The sequence below is a fragment of the Osmerus mordax genome, chromosome 1, assembly GCF_038355195.1.
Source record: "Osmerus mordax isolate fOsmMor3 chromosome 1, fOsmMor3.pri, whole genome shotgun sequence".
NCBI classification, from domain to species: Eukaryota; Metazoa; Chordata; class Actinopteri; order Osmeriformes; family Osmeridae; genus Osmerus; species Osmerus mordax.
Genome location: NC_090050.1, coordinates 20,164,679 through 20,188,374, shown reverse-complemented (window position 1 = coordinate 20,188,374; position 23,696 = coordinate 20,164,679). Strand labels below are relative to the sequence as shown.

General features: G+C 43.9%; 1 protein-coding gene across 5 annotated transcripts in view; it reads right to left on the bottom strand.

Annotated features, from left to right (window-relative positions):
* Positions 1-10,575, bottom strand: part of magi1b (membrane associated guanylate kinase, WW and PDZ domain containing 1b) — a 101,079-nt gene extending 90,504 nt beyond the window's left edge. For all 5 annotated transcript variants that reach the window (XR_010876582.1, XM_067234923.1, XM_067234939.1 and 2 more), the window contains exon 1: positions 9,768-10,575. Coding sequence is in view for 4 of the 5 variants with exons in the window: in XM_067234923.1 (XP_067091024.1) it covers positions 9,768-10,065 (298 nt within the window). In the remaining variant the exon portion in view is untranslated. The remainder of the gene's footprint in view (positions 1-9,767) is intronic.
* Between the last annotated feature and the right edge of the window lie 13,121 nt (positions 10,576-23,696).

Here is a 23,696-nt window from a genome sequence, read left to right as displayed (position 1 = left end):
ATGTTAAAAAAATAAAGACATATAAAAAAAGCAACACAAAAGCAGTCATATTTGATGACAGTTTGTGCCTTTTTGCTATGTGAATTTGGGAGGTGATGACACTTTTGGCACTATAGGTACAGCCGCACACACACAAAATAAGCCAAGAAGAACAAAGTAGCATATTTGAGCTTTTTAATCGTCTGCCAACCAACTCCATAATTTCTTTGGAAAAGTCTAACCCTTGTCTACGTGACATGATTTGTCTGTGGAAAAGTTAGTTTGATAGCTACTTTTCAACTTAACTTCCCTTCCATCTGTGTGTGTGTGTGCGCATGTGTCTGCATGTGACGGATGTAAACACAGAGGGTGGATGTGCCCCTTCTTCCTCTCCTTAAAGAGGTGAACTCCCTCTAGCAGCACAAACATTCGGATTGGACATTCCAGCCTGGCCCTTCCTAGCAGATAGCACTGGGTTGTAGTTAAGTAGATTAGATTCAACTTTATTGTCATTGTGCACAGTACGAGTCCAGAGCCAATGAATTAGAAGTGATCTTTCTGTTATATCTGAAATCCTGTTCTAACCAGTTGTTCCCGAGCTCTCCACAGCCTCATAGGAACTTCAACATTCATGGTTTTAAACTGCAGCGCAGAGCTGGAGTAATTAAACACGGGATGGAGAACATCAGTAGATCTGACTGGAGTAAGTCCATTACCCGCATCCTTCTCCTTCCACATGCAAATCTCCTCCAGAGTGTGGGGGATTAGAGGGAGCTGCAGCGGATGTCTCCCAGGCGTCAGGAGGAACCTGCTGAGCTTATCTACCAGAGGAGGACTGAGGCAGAGAGGTGCTTCACAGGCAGGGATTAGTATGAGTCTTCATTTCTAGAACGCCTTCTAAAAGACATTGATAATACTCCGTTATATAAGATTGTATTATATAAAGAAGATATATACAAATTAAAGTTATTGCCAGCAGGTCTAGACAAGACAGAACAGGACAGGGGCAAAAACAGGACTTTTGTTTACCTTTTGAGTTGTTTACCTCTAAAGCCGGCTTCCGGACAGATCATACCGTTCTGGAGGTTTTGTTTAGCAGTCAGTCACTACTTCGGGTTTAGGGCCTGTTGCTGTTGTTACCAGGCTGCCTGACTTCAATCAACTCGAACGGCATGTTTATACACACACAACACCGGGAGGAATGGGGGTGGGGGAGGAGGAACCAGGGCCTGTCATTGTCTTTCCACGCTCCCAAAAAAAGTCAAGGCTAAAGGGGATACTCAAAGTCTTGAATGACTGAACTGAATAGCTTGTGTTTGGTATGTAAAGCTCCGTGGGCAGGTCAGAAAGGGCTGGAAGGATGCAGGCTGCAGGGGCCCTTGGGGAACGGATGTTAGCAGGGAAAGAAGAACAGAGGGAGGAGGAGGTCTCCAGTGTAATGCTTCATCAAACACTGGGCCTCGGGGTCAGCCCCTCCTTCCTGAAAACTGGCACTGCAGGCTCAGGTGGACAATCCCCTTTCACCTGCTACCCATGTAAGGTCCAGGTATGCTGCAGTTTCACCCTAACCTGTCAGACTGGCTCTGCCCTGGGAACAGGTGCGACGACGTCAGCATTAAACACACACACAGTAAAGTGACAGTTGGGTGATCTTTATCTGAGATATTCCGACCGAAACGTCCCTAGCTGTTCTAAACACGGGTCTCTCCATTCTGGTTTATGACATGTTGACACTTCAGTGGAAACAATATACATAATATTCGTATATGTAAGAACATTACAATAAGATAACAATATAATATCTTTAGACTGCAGGCTACAGTGTAGAGTGACTTGATAATGTGAGGTTCTTCCAGTCCTCCCCATGTAACTGATTAACCACCAGGGCTCGATTATGAGAGATGTTAGGATGAAGACACCCATAACTAGCCTGGCAGGATTCCATCCATGCTACGTAGTTCCCTTCAGCTTGTTGACGTTGTAAATATCTCCAGCACACAACCTCCAGTCTGCTCTTCCCTCCAGTCAGCGTCGTAAACAACTGACTGACAGTTTGTCTCACTGACTGACTGATTTACGGTCTGTTTTTTTCCGTCAGTCTTCTCATTGGTGTGTTTGTATTCAAACAGAGTCAGTCCTCCAGACAGGTTGTCACTGACAAGGTGGATGTGGTTCTTTCCGCCGAGACAAGAGCACCTCCTCCTGCTTAGCTCTACAGGGTCCTGAAGTGACAGACACGTTTCAGCTACTCATGACAGGAACCAGAAACACAGAACAGTGGTGGAGCACTGAAAGAAGACACACTCTGGTTTTCCTCTTCACAGACGCAATGAGAGAAGCTCCTACTAAGGAGTCAGAACAGAGCTTCACAACACAGACTGACAAACATGTGAAAGATGTTTCTGATGCTGCACTTCTGGAGATTTCAACAGAACTTCAGAACAGGCCGGGAGTCTAATCTAGCTGCCAGGGCCTCTCACTTCAGAGAAGCCCGGTTCAGAAGCAGCTAGCTGGGTCGTGGAGAGAGGTACCGTTTACCTGCTGTGGTCTTTCACGGATGGCTGGGGAGTTCTCACAGAGCACTCGTCTGAGGTTCTGTGTGTGCCTGAGAGCTTCAGACACCCCATCCTGACACTAGAACCCCTGAGACATTCGTCATGTCAAGCAGGCCTGGCATATGTCCTGTGCCATTACTGCTTAGTCAGAGTGACAGACACAGTCTGGATGAGTCAGCGCCCAACTAGGCCAAAGCCAAAATGGAGTCTCAAGTCTTCAGTGGAACTGCCTATATCAGGCCATTTACATCAGGAAGAATTCAAATCAAACAACCCCCCACACACACACACACATGCACACACACTCCCGCCTTAAAGCACACTGCAGCTCTCAGAGAGGCCAGGAGGGAAATTAGATTCCCTTTCTAATTTATGAGCGTTAGGGCCCAGTAGAGCCAGAGGACTAGGAGGACTGTCTGTATGTACTGGCAATCTCCTCTCCTGTTTTCACCAATGAATGCTTAGAGTATCAGGGAGGTGATTCTTTATGTATTAAGCAGATTGGGGCAATATGTCATAGGTATGGTCCCTGTCATCTCTAACAAAAGCATTAGTGTGGGTGAATCTTTCCTTAGGAGAAAGAATGAAAAAGGTGAGAAATGGTGAAAGAGGGAGAAAAAATATGTATTCTATTGTACGTGTGCTTCTACAATGATAGGCTTGGCTAGGGAGCGATTCCATTCCAGAGAGAGAGAGATTTTGTTTGACAATCAGTGAACGCTTCCCTACTCAGTCTAAACAAACGTCTATGCCAGGAAGATTATGCATACCGGACTTTGTTGGAAAATTCCCCCACAGAAGTAAAAGTGAACTGATGCTTTTGGGCTGTACTGTACCTTCTCTATGATAGATTCTAGGGGCCAACTGTGGCAGTAGAGGCTAAACAGAACTAGGCCGAAGCCAGTGGATGTAAAAACCTGTTGCTGATACACACCAACCTACTGAGAGAAACACGGTGGTGGGCTGGCCAACACAACGTCTTACCACCTGCTGTTTCTGCTGTCACAAAGCAAGACAAGAAAGACTTCTTGTCATACATATTCTCGGGGAAAGGATGAGTGTGCTCGTGTGAGGTGTGTGTGTGTGTGACAGAACCAAGAGGAAACTTCAAAGTTCAGCGCCACAGCTCTCTCTCTGTCTCTCTCTGTCTCTCTCTGTCTCTGTCTCTCTCTGTCTCTCTCTGTCTCTCTCTGTCTCTCTCTGTCTCTCTCTGTCTCTCTCTGTCTCTGGACCAGAACACCAAAAGGTCTGCTTTCCTCGCAAGTCTTTCAGAGGGACAGATGAAAGACGAGGGAGAGAGGGATGCAGGGAAGAGGGAGGGCAGTGCGTGAACATCAGGAGGACGCCTTTGGCGTGACTCTTGGTCTGTCTCCGCCCTCCCTCCGCCACCTACCAGTCGCTACGGAAACAGACGGTCACACCACTGCCAATCAGATCAGCTGAATGGCGTAGATGTTGCAGTCGAGCATGGGGGTGGAGTCTGGAACACAGACATACAGACCTGCACTTCCATTTCAACTTCATCTATCTGACAGGCATAGACTGGGCCAATTCCCCTCGACTCATTTCCATTTATATCAAATCTATACCTTTGGATGTTGTGCTGAAACACCGATGAAGACGAGTGTTTCTAAACAGGTAATGACATCTGAAAAGTAGGCAATGTGACCCTGCCATCATTTGTGCTAATGATGATGGTGAAAAGAAAACATTGCTCTGATGGCCTGTGCTCAACCATGGTATCCGTAGCAACGGGTTTTTCCCACTTGGTTTCCAGGTCAACAGTATGAGTATGTGAAGGTGTCAGGCGCTTGCAGAGACAGTCAAGGGCTCAGACATTTATAGGGTGTTGATAAAAGCGTTACTGGCCCACAGGAACACATGACTGGAGAAGGGCAAGCCTAGACAACCTCACAGATCTGTCCCAGGGATGTGAAACCAGAGGTCCACACGGACAGCTTTACAGTGAGTCACATGAGGTGCTGTGAACTGCGGTTCAACTAGCTGGAAGGACGTATTGTCTGGCCCACCTATGTAGCTTCTGTAAAAGCAGTAATCAGACGTACAATTCAGCTCTTACAGTCGTCGGGCGCACCAACAGTTTCAAGCCAATTACCACATGCTTTCTCAATCAACACAACCATAACACTGGTCTGAATCACAGTGCCTAAGATGACCAGATGGGAGATCTAGAGTTGAGCCCTCAAGCAACACAAACACACACACACACACTGTGCGTGTCTCTAGGTAATTGGAAGTGACTGCCAATGAGCCTGAATGAATAACTGTGATGAATAAAGACTGACATTTTGTTGTAGACTAAATGGCAAATTGGCTTGGAAAGTGTGCTAATGCCTGATCACGTAAGCAGGGTGATTAATAGAATACTGTCTGGATAGACACCGATGACAAAAGAGATGCCGTTTGTCATTTGGATCTCCACTGTTCCTGTGTAAACACTTACACATGTTCTGATTACATCTGTTTCTTCTTTTGTTTTAGGGGCTGGGGAAAGAAGTCATTTCCCCCTCTGTCAAAAGACATTACAACGTCTCTATAGTATATAAAACTGTCATTACGATCCCAACCAACATACTGTCCTGTCATGACCAGACCATTATGGAGGAGTCCTTTCATAGGGACACAACAAGAAGCGGAGCCAAGTGGTAACGCTGAAGCCAGTTCACAAAGACATTTAAAAACAGTCTCTCATCATGGCACTAAGCAAACGAAAGAGACTGCATGAAGAGATGAGGGAGAACGGAGAACAGATGAACAAATGGAGAGACGCTAAGAGGCAGGGAACAGAGAAGAAGAGAGAATAGGACAGCGTGAGACTGTTTGACTCTTTTGACTGGTCTGAGCCATGCCTCCCCATTGGTGGCTTTTTGAACCAAAACACAGGAGTGCGTGTGCTGTCTGCTCGCCACGGCGGAAAACCGACTCATGTCGAAATCCTCTTAGTCAAGACTGGCCCTTACTCAAATCCCACAGATACCCCCTAAGTCTGTGTGTGTGTGTGTGTGTGTGTGCGCGCGCGTCAGCATCTAATTGTGTGTGAGCATGTGTATGAATACAGCATGTGTGTGTGTGTGTGTGTGTGGAAGGGGCTTTGCGTTAATGAGATTTGTGTAATCAGACCCCAGAGCTCTGGCCCGACCGTAATTAAAGGTTAAAAAAAAATAATTGTTGAAAACAAACAGACTCTCCAGAGGACTGAATAATAACACAAACACATGGATTTCCTGGACACAAGTAAAAGCAAGCACATTTTCAGCGCACTGATTACTTAATCACAGCCAATGGACATTATTGATTTCTATGAAAAACAACTGCAGACTCTAGAGAGTGCTCTGGATGAAGGTAGAGAAAAGAAAAAAAAAAAACACTTAACAATCCCTAACCCTGGAACATTCCAGAATGCATCCCGTCCTACAAGGGCACATCCTGACACTGCTGTCTGCTTGCACCAGTCCTTCCTGCTGCTGCTGTGGCCACGAGGGGAAGAGTGTCATCGGGATAAACACCGGCCAAGCTGAAGGAGGGCATCGCCACGTCAGCCTGCGTCATGCTCCTTCTCTCCAGGCATGCACATGAACACCCTCCTGCTTCACAGGAGCACAGCTGTCCACGGTCAGCCAACTCTGTCAACAACTGTGCTGTTGTCCTAATGGATGGCTGGGCCAACTCTCTCTTCACAGACCCAAAAACACCGGGATATTTCGACACAAGATGTTCCATGTCAAGAGACTGGTTTGATCCGAGTTGCCAAAAAGGCTCTTGAAAGTGTTCATGGACAGTAAGTATGAGAAGAGACCTAGGAAGCCAACTCCTCATGTCCCTCTCTGCTCAGTGTGCCATCCACTCTGACGCTGCTAGCTTGTGACGCTAACTCACTGTACCTCACAGCTGTGGGATTATGCTAAGGAGACAGCTGCAGTGGTAGGGTGGGAATAAGCAGAGGCCTAGTGAGAAGATTTGTCATATCAGCCATCACTTTGGATGGGCCATAGATGCTTCTGGGAACCAAAGTAAGACGAAGAGTTTAAGCTCAGGGAAATATCTCAAGATTTCGTGACATTCAAAAGAGACTGGGGACTGGAGAGAGGGATGAGCCTGGAGGAGCTGGATGTGGTGGTGTGTTGGTAGCAGTCTGAGGGACTGATGACTGACAGCAGTTCTCAGGGTTGCTGGGCTCTACCAGACAGAGTGCGGATAGTTTAGGGCACGTGGTGTTCAGTCCAGGCCTGCATTGAGGGCCAAGACCAAGAACCCAACCTCCCCTTCCTAAATGACAACCCTCTCACCACATAAACCTTAACAGAAGCCTGCATTGACATTGTTGCATATTTCACTGGCTTTTGAACATTTTCATTGGTGCTCCAGTCCCATGGCATATCAGTAAAGGTCTTGAAATTGTTGAAATCTGTGCAACCTCAAAATATATTTGGGAGTATTTGTGCCAATGCACATAATCGTTATGGTGCGACCCGTTTTAATGTCTTTACAAAACGCTCGCTAATTAGCCTACTACACAGTACGTGCCTGCTGTGAGCTGATACAGTGACCAGTCCACCGTTCTATCCAACGTTCCATTAACCAGTTCAACTTAATCTTTAAGTTCTTAATTTAAATGCAGATTTTAGCCGTCAATCACTCCATTGTCACGTGACGGGGAGCTAAATCGCGCTCAAAATCTGAAGAGCTGAAAAGACACTATGAAAATGTTCATATGGGTGGGTGCTTCTAAATTTTTGCTGGTGCTCCTACAAGTTGGGACCAGTGGTACCAAGTAAAAAAAAAAAAAAAAAGTATGTCAGAGACCAGCGGAACCTGGGGCAATGCAGCACTTTACACTTCCATTACTCTGGTAGCTTCCATTACTGTAGTCAGGCAGTAGGAGCTCCTCTTATTCTGTCGGAGAGAGTGTGTGGTAACAAGAGCCAAGAGGAACACATTTGCATTCATTCTCAACACAAGTGAATACATTAGAGGCTCCTCAAGTGGAAAACTAACGATCCTGGGACAGAGTAACAACAGTCTGAGGAGGATTTAGAGAGCAGGTCACTTCTTAGAGCACTACATATCATGGGTCATTCGTTACTTTGTTCTTATTGGTGGATAGACACACACACACTTACAAGCACACCAAAAGCAACTTCAAGTAAATATTGCATGGAGACATGCTGCTTTACTTTCTTTCACACACTTTCTATCTTTCTATCTTTCTATCTCTCTGGTACAATGGTGGGGGAGGGTGGGTGGGGTGGGGTGGGGGGGGGGTCACGCAGAGGAAGAGGAAATAAACGCTTCCACATGCAAAGCAAACCGGAGACATTCCCTCCGTACCACCTACAGTTAATACACTTCAATAAATCTGAACCAGAGCACCAGCTCGCTACTCACACCACACAGAAAAAGAGTCCATTTTCTACCCATACAATTTACAACACAGTTCAAATCTGCTGAGCTTGCACCGTTCATCACGCAAGCCCCACGTCACCATGTAGCTGAAAAAGCTGAGCCTTGTAAATGAGCCACTTTGCCTCTCCTCTCTTCCTCACACGAATGAAGGATTCTCTGTCTGAGTAGGCCTGTAAAAACCTGAGTTACTGGGACTATGCCAGGGATTAAGACCCGTCAGACAACGTTCTAACGTGACCCAGACACCAAATACCTCCAGCGTGACCTGCCCTGACCTTTCACCCCGGTGCTCCATGCTGGATTTCACGATTCTGTTGCCTGTCTCCATGTCCAGGAGGCTATGGATCCCAGTACAAACAGAGACTTAACTTCCACCAATCCTCTCTCATTGGTCTCTGTAAGTCTCTGTAAATAACAAATACCTCAGTAGCATGCCGGTGTCAGTTATGTGTGAAATGTGAACACGTTCAGTTGGGTCGACCCATCTAGCATTTAGCACAAGACAATTGTGATTCTGTAGCTCAAGCTTTTCAATCAAAAGTGTACTACTAAATACCAATCAATGAAAGAGAGAGAAAATGAGAGATGTAAGGATACAGTAATGGTTCCTTTAAAAAAGCAGGTACTGTGGGAATGTGTGAGGAAATGACAATGTAGTTAATGATTTTCCCAGAGGTTTTGACAACAAATAGAAACGTGCATGGCAGCACAGTGGCAGTCACACAGAGTGAAGTGTGTGTGTGTGTGTCTGTGTGTACAGTATGTGTGTGTTTCCCCAGTGTTCAACCCTGAACAAACTTTGCTATCAGTAGTTTCAGTCTCCTTTCTGATTCAAGGACTAAATAAAAGTGTAGTGTAATTGTATAGGATTGACTGCTATTATTTTGGCTAGATTTTGGTTAATTAAACTGTGTGAAAATGACAGGCCCATTGGGTACAATTAAGCCATATAAACTTTATAGATGGCATTTGTTGCCAAACATATTTTACCAATTAAGACTGATTAGGGAGAACATATCCCCAGACTGTATGAATTATTAAAATCTGAAATTGAATTTTGTCATGTGATCTAATCGCCATGGTATCCCCCCAGACAGGACCTGGAAATGGTGTGTTCAAAACTAAGCAGGAGTTGATTGGCTGAATTTCCTGATATTGTCTTGAGTTGCACATACTGTAAGGGGGAGCAGACAATAAAGGCCACACTGTGAATAATACAGGAACCGAAACCATGTGTACATACTCTGTTGTAGGCTGGAAGCCTACTAGATTAGGATAGGAGCTGAGCAGCAAAAAAAGATGTAAACTAAAAGAGCCATGGGTCAAGTTGGTTCCAGACATACCGATAGGCTACATGCCGGTGTGTGCTTCGTTTAATTCGCTCCTATTCCTGAGTAAAAAGTTATGAAATCTGTCATGAAGGAATAAAGCTGGTCCTGGGTGGTTGAGAGCATCTCTGTTGGCATGCTCCCAGCGGGTGGACTGTCACTGTACTTCAGCGTCAAATCGTATACCCACGCTGACTCAAGTTGACTATGAATAGTCAAACTGTGAGCTACTATTGTAGTCCAAGGGCTGGAGAAGACGTCAGTCAATAAGTGCCTTATGGGTAAAAGATCAAAGCCTGCTCCGTCAAACTATTAATTAATTCATAAATGATCATGAAAAAAAGGAATTGGTGTTGAGTGTTTATGAAATGAATAATTTCATGAGGGCTAAACCAGAATGTAAACATAGAAGTTCAAACTTATCATGGTCTCACTCAAATAGCTGACAAACGTACACAGAAGTGGCGCCGTTGCGGCTTACCTTGTCTGACTGTTTTCAATCTGACGGGACCTTTGCAGTTCTTTATTACTGTCTGTACGTCGTATAGAGGCAATCCAGATATCGAGAGGTTTTCTACTTCGAGTAATAACTCCCCTTCCGACAGTTTTCCATTTTGGTAAACCACTATATCCTCATTAACTTGCCCGATATGAGCAAACTCTCCATTCTCCGCGCCACCAAGCAATGGCACATTCAAGTCACCGCGAGCATCTTTGCAGACCGCGCACTCGTTAACTTTGGTGGTCCAGTGATTCTTCTTTTGAATCACTTTGGACATTGTGAATAAAATCCAACAAAAAAACAGGTGGTCTCTCCGACAAGTATGAAGGCAAAGTATCTCACAAAATGATATAGGCCCTATTCTATTTAAAAGCAGCAAACTTTCCTTTTCTTTGCCTGAAGCATGAGTGCTGCTGTCATTTTTTCCCCATCATACAAAAACAATCAAGCCATTCTTGTCCGACGAACGACTTCAAAGGAACTGCTCACCAGCTGGCGTTAATTGGAAGCTACTATTTTTCTGATCTTCAGAACATCTTAGCCGTTTAATCCTCTTTTATCGATCTTAAATACGGTTGTCAGAATCCTACAGACGCCTGCACTCCCCACTTATTATAACCTTTCGGAGTTTCTTTTTTGAAACCACTTTGTTAGAAAAAATATTCTCTCAAAATTCATACGTTTGCTATTTCCTAATACTATTCCAGCGACTTGGTTGGTGGTTTCAGTTCGATAACGTCTCCTTTAAGCAGGTACAATGTTGTCGTGTGTTGTGTTAAAATTCATCCCACTCCGACTGATCGGGATATGCTGATAGTAAAGTGAGCGCATGCGTCCTCTCCCCACCGAGTCCACGGGGATATCCTGACTACACTTATTACTGGGTCCTAAAGCTCCACTACGGTAGAAGGTACATGCTACCGACGTTGTGTGAAATTGGCTTTTCATATTTTCTTTTGTCAAAAGCAATCTCAACACATTTATAAACTATTGTTGAAAATGTTATTTGGAATAGACAGCACCACAGTTCTTTCCTTTGACAAACCTCAAATCTTCTTAGTAGGCTATGTTGAAAAGACAAGGAACTAAACATTTTTTGTTGTTGAAACATTACCTATTTTACCTGACCATTTGCAATACAGGAAATATCAATCTTTCATGTTCTTTATAAACTACGTGTTTACTAGTAAAAATGAATAATAAAATACAAACACAAAACAATCATTGAATGGAAAGGAAAGTAGATGTGCATGAGGATGTCAATGCCATCATTCTCATTCCCTTTTCCCACCGCAGAGAGAGAGAGAGAGATGGAGAGAGAGCAGGCATTAGACAGTTGTGTTGAGACACAGGGACGTGAGCACGCTGTTTGATGGGATCAGATGGGCTGGGCCTCTCACCTAGGGAAAAGCCAATGAGCGTTTTCCAACCTAAAAATAAAATTCACTCCTCGTCCCAGGGGAGTGAAAGCGTTGGCCTGGATGGGACGGAGAAACAGAGTGGGTGCTTTTAAGCCCTGAACCTTGTCACGTCCCCTGCCATCCTCCAATCACACACACACAGCAGGAGCAGCTCATCACACTTTGTGACAGCATGACACAGTAACTCTACTACTGGAAAAATTGCTTAAACATGCATACTGTTACAAAACCAAAATACTGTCCGTTATTGCATCACACAGGGCTTGATCAGTGAAAGACTGCAGCCTCATTCTTGGAAGAGAGAATACAACAGGAAGTATAAACTGAAACAACTTCTTCAGGTGTGGAGTGAGGAAGAAGTAAGCTGTGTATGACCAGGAGAACTCTGCTTTTTTAATGGCCACCGTACTGCGTATTTGTCATCTGCAATAAAGTTATTGCTTTCTAATATACAGAGCATGAGTGCACCAAATGCATTCTCAAGGTAGATTGAATCGATGCCCTAGTGTCACACAGTGTAGCAGACATGAAGGATCTCATTTGAAAAGCAACATTTCATGTTTCTCATTTCCAAGGCTGTGCGCTGCTTGGGAAAGTATTATGTAGATTGTTCTTGATTGGAGTAAGTTGGACAGGATGCAACAAACATAGCAAGGCTGTTGACAGTGCAGTTTGAAACTTGTCAACGACTCCATGGTCTGTCAGAGATGGTGTACATCTCATGGTTTATCTGTCTCTATGTCTTTCATTCTCTCCTTCTATATCTATATGTATCTCTCTACTCCCTCTCTCTCTTTATCCCTCTTTCGATCTGTCTTGCACATACGGAAACATACCATCATTTTGTTGAGGACATACTGTAACCCACAGAACAATGTTGTTCTTCCTAACAATAAATAATGCATCGGTTTAAATGCTATCTCTATTCATACATTTGGTCAACTTCACCATGGATAATACATGAGTTAGAGAACATAGAACATGAGTCAACACACATCCATAGAATACATACGTCAGCCCTGTTCTTGAAAGCTTCTATTCATAGAATGTCAAGGCCCCATCTTAGTACATGCTCATTAAATCACTGTTCTTTACATCGGCTGCTGTATCATCTGAGCATGACAGAACATCTAGAGGGAGGGGATGGTCTCTCTGTCCCTGTTCCTTTACATTATTATTATTATTTATTTTACTCCAGCAGTTGCAAATAAAGTCATTCATTTTATAAACCAGTTAATTATTAGAATCAGGTGTGTTGGAGAGTGTTTCTCCAGGAACAGGTTTGGACAGGCTTGGGTGAAACCACACTGTTTTTCATATGTCTCTTTTGTTGAACTGGCTCAGTCTGTTTTCCAGGTCAGTTAGTCTTCATTGAAAATATTGTCATCACCCTTTTCGATTGTGTGTATTGGCACACATCCGAACACAGTGATGAAGGGTTTTCAGACATCTACACACAAGTAACTAAACACATTAAGAGCTCTATTCATCACCGCGACATCACCGACTGTGATGAATGCACCTATACAGGTCCCTGCAGAGAAGACAATACTGTTGGAACACAGAATCAGAAGGGGTGTTACAGCCCTTCAATGTTCCACTGCTGCTGTTTATTCCCTCCTTCATGTGCAGTTCTAGATGCTAACTTGATCTGCTAGGATGGAAGGTATAAAAAGAATGAGAAAGAGTGAGAGACAGAGAGAGAGAGAGAGAGAGAGAGGAGGTGAGAGAGTTGAGAGAGAGATGAGAGAGAGAGAGTAAGAGAGAGAGTAATCGCATTAGGGTAGTGAGGTACTAAATTAGCCATGGCTGTCATAGCCCCTACCTCTATGCCGTGTGAGGGGAGATGGAGGGAGATGCAGGGAGGTGGAGGGAAATGGAGATATGGTGGAGGGAAGTGGAGGGAGATGGAGGGAGACTTTATGATGTGATGTGGCCTACGGCTGCCAACAGGAGCTCAGATGACCTTTTACTGGATCTTGCAAACCTCGTTCGGTGAACACACACACGCAGACACACACAAATGCATACACACACATCCCAACTTTCTAGAAGCACTGTCACAGCCCAGATCTATTAATGTATTTGTTCCAAATAGTTTGTATAGTTATTGTGATGCAGATTAGATTGACGTTTCTAGTCTGCCCAGTATGTAGATCCAGTAGTTCCAATGGAGTCTTTACTAAGATCACGTTCAGAAGAGATTGTGAAAGCTTTGCTAATGCCTTTTGGCTTATCCTGTCAGATACAGATGTTGTATTCACATAGAGAGGAATAAATGTTGTTGTGCATGAGCATTTTCTTCTGCTGAGTTTAATATATTCAATCCATCATTAGATTCTCTAATCCTGACGATCATACAATACCCATGAGGTCATCATATGAACAATAAGTACTATTTGTTTTGTTGTTGTTCTCTATGACCATAGAACATGCTAGAACCCAGTGGCCATAACTTCCATAACACAGACACTGACCTTACCATGATATCCCTGTTTTCACCACAACGTAGCAAAAACCTGTAAACGAGAAGGTCATTTTCTACTCAGATGTCTTTTTAATCAGCTTTTCCTCTGTGACAGGATAATGCCTTACTTGTCCGTATATCCACAGAGGAGAACGAGAGAAAGAGAGAGAGAAATCCGTTTTTTAAACTAAAGCAGCGCTGCAAAGCACAGTGTTGCCCTGCCAGATTAGAGATGAATAGCTCTCACCAAAAGGCCATCAGATTATCCAGCACTACTTATGAAAACTGTCGGGCCATAGGCAATGACAGGAACTTCTATAAGTGCTTTCATTGTGGTCTGACTGTTCTCTTGGCAACATGTGACCTGTACTTTTGTAGGCTATTTTGTGACCTGGACAGCAATGTGAAGGGTCTTTTTAATTCCATAATCTTTCAATCTAAATGAGGAGCCACATAATTCTAGTCTCTGAGGTAAACCTTTGCCAAAAAGTATGATTTCCAGTGGAAAAAAAGCGTTACTCAGCATATTGAGTAACGCTTGAGTAACATATTGAGGCCCATGTCCCAAGCAATAAAGTATATTTTTCTACATTCTCCCAGTCAAAGTGTTTGAGGTATATCAGCTCTAATGTCGCAAATATACATTAGTTTAGTGTAAATGTGTCCCATTCTTCAAAACAAAAAATCATTATACAAAAACATCTTAGGTAACAGACATTTGCGATCACGTGACTCTCTGAAATTGTGTCCACACCATGAATATCAGACACGCCTTTATTTGTAGATGCAAACACGTTTACCATGGAACATAGTCAGAGAGGGGGCCTGTTACTAGGTTGGAAGACAAGGAGTCACCTGTACTGTCACCTGTACTGTCATTCAGAATGTGCATCCCGGGCCACTGTCATGATCAACAGGTCTGTCCACATTACGAGCGGTTCCTGTGACGCCCACAGGTCCCTGACGTGGGTCATCATATAAGGAATGTTCTTGAATGGTTTTCAAAAGCTGTTGGTGCCTCTGGGGAACCCAGTGAGTATTCTTTGGGACTGGTAATAGAACAGAATATCCCATTATTTGAATTGACGTGTACACTGTCAAAACAGTGGAAGACTACAGCATATCCAGATTATGTAATGAGTGGTAGATATTTGATTAAACAAATATACTATGTGATGTGACAGTTAACACTGCATACCCAGTTATGTAACACACCACTTAGATAGCTCCCATCTTGTATCTGTCTTTTCGACCATACCATATTTATTTCTATACTGTACTATATACCACAACACAATAAAGAATAAATCATTTTTGCTCAACTAAATTTATATAGTACAAAGGTCTAAGGGCGACTGCAGGAAATGAAAATCTATCCATTTGGATGCCAACCAACCATTTTGTCTTTTTCAACAGGCGTTGTTGACATCTAAAACAAGTCGATCAAGATGTGTTTACGAACTCTCAAACTGGCATTGAAATGTTGTTTCAATTACTTTGTTTACATGCTTGTGTACATGTTTGAATGACAGAAAGGCTTACAGAGAGAGAGAGAGAGAGAGAAGGAGAGAGAGGGAGAGAGAGAGAGAGAGAGAGAGAGAGAAAGAGAGAGAAGGAGAGAGAGGGAGAGAGAGAGAGAGAGAGAGAGAGAGAGAGAGAGAGAGAGAGAGAGAGAGAGAGAGAGAGAGAGAGAGAGAGAGAAAAGAGAGACTGAGAGCACATGATGACTTGTTGGCTATGACTAGGCTTGGTCATGTGGCCCATGTTGAAGCATAGCTGAATAATTCAATCCAACACAACAAGGCTTTAGAGCAAGACAGGAACCCTAAGTGCTCAGCTCTTCCACCCACTCGAAATACGACATGCTGGCATTGAACATGATGACACATTCTAGAGGTTGTGCCAGTGTTAAAGTTGAACCTTAAGGGAGCCCAGAGGGTTTCAACCTGGCCCCGGCCGGCTCAGGTCAGGGGTTATTCAGGGTAGCTTGATGAAAAAGATTTCTGGGACAGTTCAACACAGACTAGATGTCTGGGACAGTTCAACACAGACTAGATGTCTGGGACAGTTTAACAGAGACTTCTTTGGGATGATAGACCATAACAATATAAAATGCATTGACCACATCATCACATTTAGCTCCAATGAAAATTCCTTAAACTATGAACAATTTATTCACATTACAAGCGTTGCTTTGTTTTATGCGCTGCTCTACAGTGCGCGGTCGCGCTTCGTCAAACAGTAGCTTTCCATCATGCGTAAACTATCTAGCTACCAGCTAACATTTATTCCAACCCGCTAGCAAACTTAGTTTTTAGGCCTCTGTATATTTTTTTGGGGAAAACATCCGAAGAATTTACATTTTGGGACAGGTCAAGTTCAGTTTGGGACGATTCATTTTGCCCTTAGGGACGGTACTGGGACAGTGAGGAAAGAAGTTAGTTTTCAGCCCTGATTGTAAACATATGTAGCATGCTTGTAATTCATTATTAAACAGACCCTGAACAAGCATGGAACAACTGTGTTCTTATGCTAATTGAATCACAGAACAAATACAATACTGTACAGTACTTTATTTAACTACAGAAATGGCCATGACTATACCAGAGGCATAGCCACGGGTAGGCCTGGGTGGGCACAGGCCTACCCAAATTGTTCGAAGGCCTACCCAAAAACGAAAATATCTCCGAAAAATTATGCACATCGCAAAGCAAATAAGTAAAAAAACTGAAAAGATGCCTATCCATATTTTCCTAAGCCTACCCAAAATGATTATTCTGGCTACGCCCCTGGACTATACAGCATGGAATCTACCCAGATGCCATGCTGTATAGTATGGAAGTAAACAATGGAAACAGCGGGTGAAATGAGGAGATCAGACACGTAGCTCCAGAAGAGCGGAGACGTTCACAGACAGTTTGTGTCAGGGCTCTTCCCAATTCCAGGGTGCTCTACATGCGCCTCAGCAAGGCCACCGTTTTAGATTCTCCTCAGATTTCAGATGTGATTACTCAAGGACGCTTTCCCAGACCACATGCAAGACATGCGGCCATCCCTCCCAGCCCGCCCAGGCACTTTTCCAACTCTGACAGCAGGACAGCTGGAGCAAACTGAATACAGAGGAAGGGCACGGCACACAGGGAGGAATGACAGGCCAACATGCACACGTCTGATCATTGAAGATACTTTGAGTTTATTGCATTGAATCGCCAGTAAGATGTAATGGTTTCAATGTGTAGAGAGGAGTTTGCACAGTATGAAATTGTATACACAGTATAGAAAATGAACTGCAGATTTTATCGTGGCATGGTTTGACTTGTTGTGTTATACTCAAACAAACCAGCTTTTTGTGACAGACATATAATACAGTTTTGACATATTGTAAAAAGGTATCGATTGCAATTGTTCATGACCCTCCCAAGACCACCCTTCCCCCCACCAACGCTGTGTATTTCTCTCAACCTTGAAATACCTGTCACACAGTGGCTTCAGAGGGAGCTATTGTCTCACTCTGTCCATGTGCTCCTTTGTTTGCTTGGCCTTGTTGAGTGTCATGACACATAACACTCAACAGGGTAAACAGACAGGGTTTACCCACACCAGCCTTGGTGCATTCTCACCACAAACCATGAGCTCAACATTTACTAGAAGTTGGGTAACATTTGTGTAAACTTGACAATGGTGGGTCACATGTTCTCACAGTTTGACATCTGGTTATTACCTTCTGATGGGAGGGTGTTCTTGCTCAGAAAAATGAGCTGAAGCCGTTTCAACTACAGTTTCAACTGAATTCTGAGACCATTTATCAACTGTCGCACTTCACAACATTCTTTCCTTCTCTCCTTGTCTATTTTATTAATGTAAACTCAAGCATGGAACACACACACAGACACACACACAGACACACACACATGCCTAATCCCTCTCTCTCCCTCTGGACCACACAGGGAAACCAGCACAGAGTGGACACAGTCCAAAACACACCAGGCTGAGTGGGCCCTATATATCTTTTTATGGCTCTAATGATCATTTCCTACGAGTCGAACCTTGAGGCCTCTGACAGGGTGTTTTTAAGTGATACGCCTGTTGGAAATCCTCAGCTCTGATACGATCAATCTCAAAGACAACATAACTAAAATCACGTTGTTTTCATAATCCACAGGGCTGGCCTCCCTCTGCACCAGGCAGCCAGGGGACCCCTCTGAGTCTTGGTACTGGCCATGAGGGGCTCAGCCCTTGGCTGCTCCAGCTGAAATGGGCTGTGTGGCTGGTAGAGGGAATTGCTAATGGAACACATTTGTTCTGTTACGCCGTGGGTAACCCGATCTTGTATGATTTCAGTCAGACACATGGTGAATTTCTGTGTAAAAATTGGTTGAGGGGAAGCACGTGAGGCCTTCTCACAGAGACACAGGTGGTTCCCCTCTTCCATACGAAGGGAGAGCGGGCTCCCTCACTCAGCTAGTAACAACAAAGAGCTTTGTTCCTGTGTGGCAGAACCCATCACATCTGGTCTGCACTTCATTAAGTCCACAAGGTTGAGGAATTACCAAGGGTGCTGGATGTTATGGACTTTGATGATGATCTCAGCATGACACGGATATCCAAAAATCATGAAAATATGGCTTTAATGATAGACTGGAAAGCAGCAAGGCAAACAGACAGACAGGCAGGCAGGCAAGAAGGTAGACAACCAGGCAGGCAGACAGACAGAAAGAAATACAGATTTGACCCCAGATTCCGTTCAAGCCGCTCATCTGACTGAACTGTGGTATTCCAACCATGCAAAGACTATGCCGCAGCACAGAGCCTGCCATTGTATCCTCAACTGAGAAGCCATTTGATGATCATGGTTACCATGGTGAAAAGATGTGCATCATGTGCTCACTGTCTGGGCAGCTGTTTTGCTGTTGTTGTTATCTCTGTAAACCATGTACTTTTACAATATTCCTAGAACTTCCGAATCAAATAAGCACGTGACTTCATCCTAGCTGTTCTGCTGTTGACAAATCCATTAGGAGACAATGAATTGACGGGCTTCATCACGTAAAGCACTTACAACTGTAGTGTTTAATGAACTTCTGGTATTCACTGTAAATCCCATTCCTCTCAAACTAAGCAAAACTCCCACCCTGTTCTTAACTTCATTATACAGCCTCAATGATCTCTTCCTCCCACTCAGACTTAAGCCCTGTCTCAGATCAGCTTCACAGCCTCCATCCTGGTACAAGGCAGCGCACGCTGGCACTCAAATCTATGCTAATGTCTCTTGTTCGTGTTAATGTTTCTAAAGCAGTGGATAGTCAGTTCCTTTTCTAAAGAAGTGTTCAAATGGGCCTCTGGCTGAGCTCCACGATGGGTTAAGGAGGGAAGGGAGGAGGGGGTTCTCCCCCAGAGAGAGTGACAACAGGCTAGGCATGGAGAGGGCCTGTGCCTGGGGAGGACTTGGTTGTTACCATGCCCCGGTTGTGTGTGTTGGAGCTGGGTTGGGTTTCATTCAGGAGGCCAGGGGCTGGTGGCGGAGGCCTTTGACAGCAGGGCGAGCCAGGAAGTGAACAATAATTCAAAACAGCCCTCAACAAAAGCCCTTCAACTGGGTAGAGTAGAATATTTCTGTATATCCATGGTCTCTTTGTGTGAAATGAACGGCAGCTGGACTGTATGGTTGCTGTTACAGTGCCATAAGCCAACCTGCAGTCTGCATTGTAATATATACATCATGTACACAATGCAAACCACTGTATGCTAGACTCATACTATACAATCCAATAATAACAAACTTATGACAGCATATCATATACGTTTGAGAGTTTTTACACATCCAGTACTGTAAAGAAACCTAATACAGGTTTGTGTTTGAAAAACGGCATGTTCTAAATGGATATGTATCAGCTACAACTGTGAAGTGAAACATCAATCTACTGTCATGGTGATCGATAGAGTGCTGAAGATACTTTGGAAAGTTGAGACTTGCATTGAAATGATTCGCACTTTATTTGTCTTCTTGTCATGCAAGATTATTTTAAGATTATTTTAAGATCACAAGCCCGGGACACAGCCGAATGTTAAATGTTTCTTCTTCTCGTTATTGTCTTGTGTATGTCATTGGGTTACAGAATGTGGGAACATCCTAACATTCCAGAACAGGATTAATTGAGTTCTTCCTCAACAAAACAAGAGCTTGAGTTGATGAGACATCATTAAACCACAGTGGCACAGCTGTGCGTGAATATTTTATGATGGAATATGTTCAAAAGCTCACGATTATGGGGCTCTGAAAATCATCCCGTTCAAGAATCACGAAACACACACATACACACACACATACACACCTGCACACATTGTCTTTCCATCATGCCTTTATATAACTCCGGAAACAAAATGATCCAACTCAGTGAGCAGTCAGTAAAGCGTGAGGCCTGAATGAGCCATGGCTCTATGGGTTGGGGCAGCGCTGTGTCTCTCTGTCAAGTGGCATACACTGTTCCAGGCAGGCCTCTGTCTTGTTCTGCAGCGCACTGAGCTCTGCTCTGCTCTGCTGCTGCGGGTCCTGGCCTTCACTGGACATGACCAAAGGAACATCTGCTGTGACTCAGGCCGGTGGAAGGTGTGTGTGAACTGTTGAAAGATTTCAAGAGGGATGACATTGGGCTGTATAGAAGGGTTGATTAGGTCAAGACTTGTCTCCATGGAGATTCTAACTAGACGATAAAGCTGTCAGCTGATGTTTGTCTCTGATGAAATCCACGTGGTGAGTCCACTGGAGGATGGTGTCACTCCAGTGCCATCTGAACTTAATGATCTGTATAAAGTATAAATCCAACAGTAGTACTGTTTTTTTATGTCACCCGATCGTAAACAACACAACTGCTGACACACATCGATCCGTTTAAGCATGCTCATAAACTGACTTCTACTCAGCCTGGTCTTCAGCCGAGACAGAGCTAGGGAGCTGCGCCTGGAGAGTTGAGTTTTTATCTAATTACCAATGCAATACATTCTGGACCTCTCCCTCCCTTTGTTTCCTTTCTTCCTTCCTTTCTTCCTTTCTTTCCTTTCTTTCCTTTCTTCCTTTTTTTCCTTTTTTTCGGTTGTAAATTTTTAGTTTTTTTCCTTCAGAATTTCCCAGCAATTTTTCTTTTTTCCCCAGCAATTTGTTTATGCCCTTCTTTCTCTACTAGGTTGTTTAGTTTTTACTCCTACAGGGCATGAGCATGCACATGTATTTACAGCCCCTCCTTTTCCATATGCTTTTATATAACCCTCAGTGTGTCTACTGGACAGATGAATACATGGATAGATGGATGATTGGATAGATGGCTGGATATACAAATAGTTAGAAAGCTTCTCATTTCTGATAGAGTAAAGTTAAAGCTAAAGAGCTAAAGCTTCTGAACCCTCATTTTTGATGTTCTTGCTTTTGGTATGGCCACTTGATGAATAATGGATGGTGAGAGCAAGTATCCTGACAGGGGGGCGGTGAGTATGTCCATTATTGATCTCCCGTCCTGTAGCGTGGAGTCCCCATTAGAGCGGCTTATTAAAAGCCCAGTGAGACCAACAAACCACTACATCCCAGCGGGACGAAAACAGAAGCAGTCATTATCTCTTGAACAGTTCTATTTACATGTGGGTCTAATTGAGTTGCATATTGTTGGTTTAAGAGGATGATGAGCTTCAGGGAAAGCTGATTGAAAATTGACTATTGAAGGAGAGTTGATTCCCAGTAGAGCATTTGAAATTCAAGAAAACCTTCATAAATGAGATCCCTCGGGAGAGATTTGCAGCACGACGGACCTTTCAGCTGATTGGAGGCAATCTCTTGTTCTATCTCTTCCTCTCTCTGCCTCTATCACACACACACACTCATAGCCCTATACAAGACCTTGAGACTGCAATCAGAGCAACAACACAAACTTTGCCCTAACTATTCATGAATCTACGTCCAAACGACCAGTTGTGCGTCTGGCTTCTAAGTGTACGACTGCAAGTGTGTTACAGTAAGTGGTCTTCTTCTGGATCAATCCAAATGCTGCCATCTGCTGACAACTTGTCCAGTTCTACATATTTGGGATATATATGCAGTTGTCGTTTTTAGATTTGGATGTAGATATTCTTTTCAAATTCAACCTCCAGAGAGACAGCACATGGTGCATGGTTTTGCACACTACACAAGAGCACGGTAGTGAGTCAGTCTCATTTAATGAGACTGGAATGAGAAGTTGATGGGGAGAGGGTGCTATTGTAAACCTTGTCTATAGAGGCTGTTTAATCAGATTACCAACCTGGTACCCCACTGGGCTGGTGTGAAGCTGGGCTCCACTGAAGCGTGCATAACAAGCCAGGTCCATGGGTTTGAGGAGAGGAGGTGAACCATATGTCAACAGAGCATGAGAAAGTATTCACCCATTTCATATTCAAATACCAAGATCATGCAAATGAGGGACGTCACAAGCCTGCCCTCACAGGAAGCCAAGGAGAGAGAAAGAACAGAAAACATAGATCATAGAAAACAAATGTTTTCAGACCTCACTACCCTTAATGCAATTGATTCCTCTCTCTCTCTCTCTCTCTCTCTCTCTCTCTCTCTCTCTCTCTCTCTCTCTCTCTCTCTCTCTCTCTCTCTCTCTCTCTCTCTCTCTCTCTCTCTCTCTCTCTCTCTCTCTCTCTCTCTGTCTCCAGGTAAAGACTATTCCTCCCAGCCCACTACATTAGTCTCAGGGGATTAGATCTCTGGCAGAGAAGAGGAGAGGATGAGTAGTTATGTGCTAGGGTCAGCGCAAGAAGAGCCATCTAGAGATCACCACCTTTACACAGATTTCCCTGATCTCATCGCTTTAGTGGAGAAACATTGCCATTGACAATTACTGTAGTGTCATGGTTGAAACTTCATGTCTTGGTTCCGACTTCATGTTTGTGTACAAATTGTCCATCCTCTATGTACACAGTTTTGAATTGCCCGTTAAACAAGGATTTCCCTGAGACTAACCTGAGGCGACAGGCCTTGAAGATAAAGATCTCCAGCCCACCAGAACCTCATTTCAAAGTCAAGGCTCATTTATCAGCCTTTGATCTAATTAAACATCCCCCAGCTCTGATGAAACCAGAGACGACCTATTATCTGCTTCCATTATCCACAGTCTCAGGATGAAAAATCACTCTTCATCTCTCCTCAGTCTCAACCTGCTCCTTCCCTGATCTCCTGAGACTTGGCTTTCATATTGACTTCTAGTACAGTAGAACATCTTTCCTCCATTCTGGATCCTTTCCTCTTTCTTTTCACTCACTTACTCACTCACTCACTCTCCCTCCCTCTCCAAGTTCAACTGCCATCATTCATCTCGTACTTGCGTGTATTCCGGTGCTTCCCTTATTCAAACTCATGACTGTGACTTCCCTCTCTTCCAAGGCTGGCTTTTGATTCTGTCTGGAGCCTGTAAATCCACAGCTTTCATTTCCTACTCCTTTGCTGACCCCTGTGCTGTTTTAGGTCAGTGCTTGACTGCCTTCTACCCCAACACAGGGCCCAGAAACAAACTCCTCTCCTTTCTCCTGACAGGACATCCATCACCAACATTTGGATTTATGATTGGGTGGGTGGAGGGAGATCAGGGGAGGGTCACAACAACCCAAGGAAATGGGACCATGAGTTATATTTCTTCCTCCTCCTGAAATGACTGCTTAGTTCACGTAAACTGATTACTTGACCTTGGGACTCATTCTAAGTATTACACTAGCTCTGGAAGTGAAAGCACAATTCTATCATAGTTTTATGTGATCAGTCAAAACCTTGTATACTGTTTATTCAGAGTATCTGATGTGTTGATTTCATCCTTGTGTCAGGGTATCTAAAAAGTGGATCAGCATAACCTGAGCGCCATCTGCTGTTGGAAAGCTGTACTGCAGTCCTATTGTTTTCCTCAGCTACATGACTCATAGTCATTATTACAGACTTGTGAATTAACATGCATTAATTTCAACAAAAACACAGTTAATTCATTAATGTATAAGAAATATGTC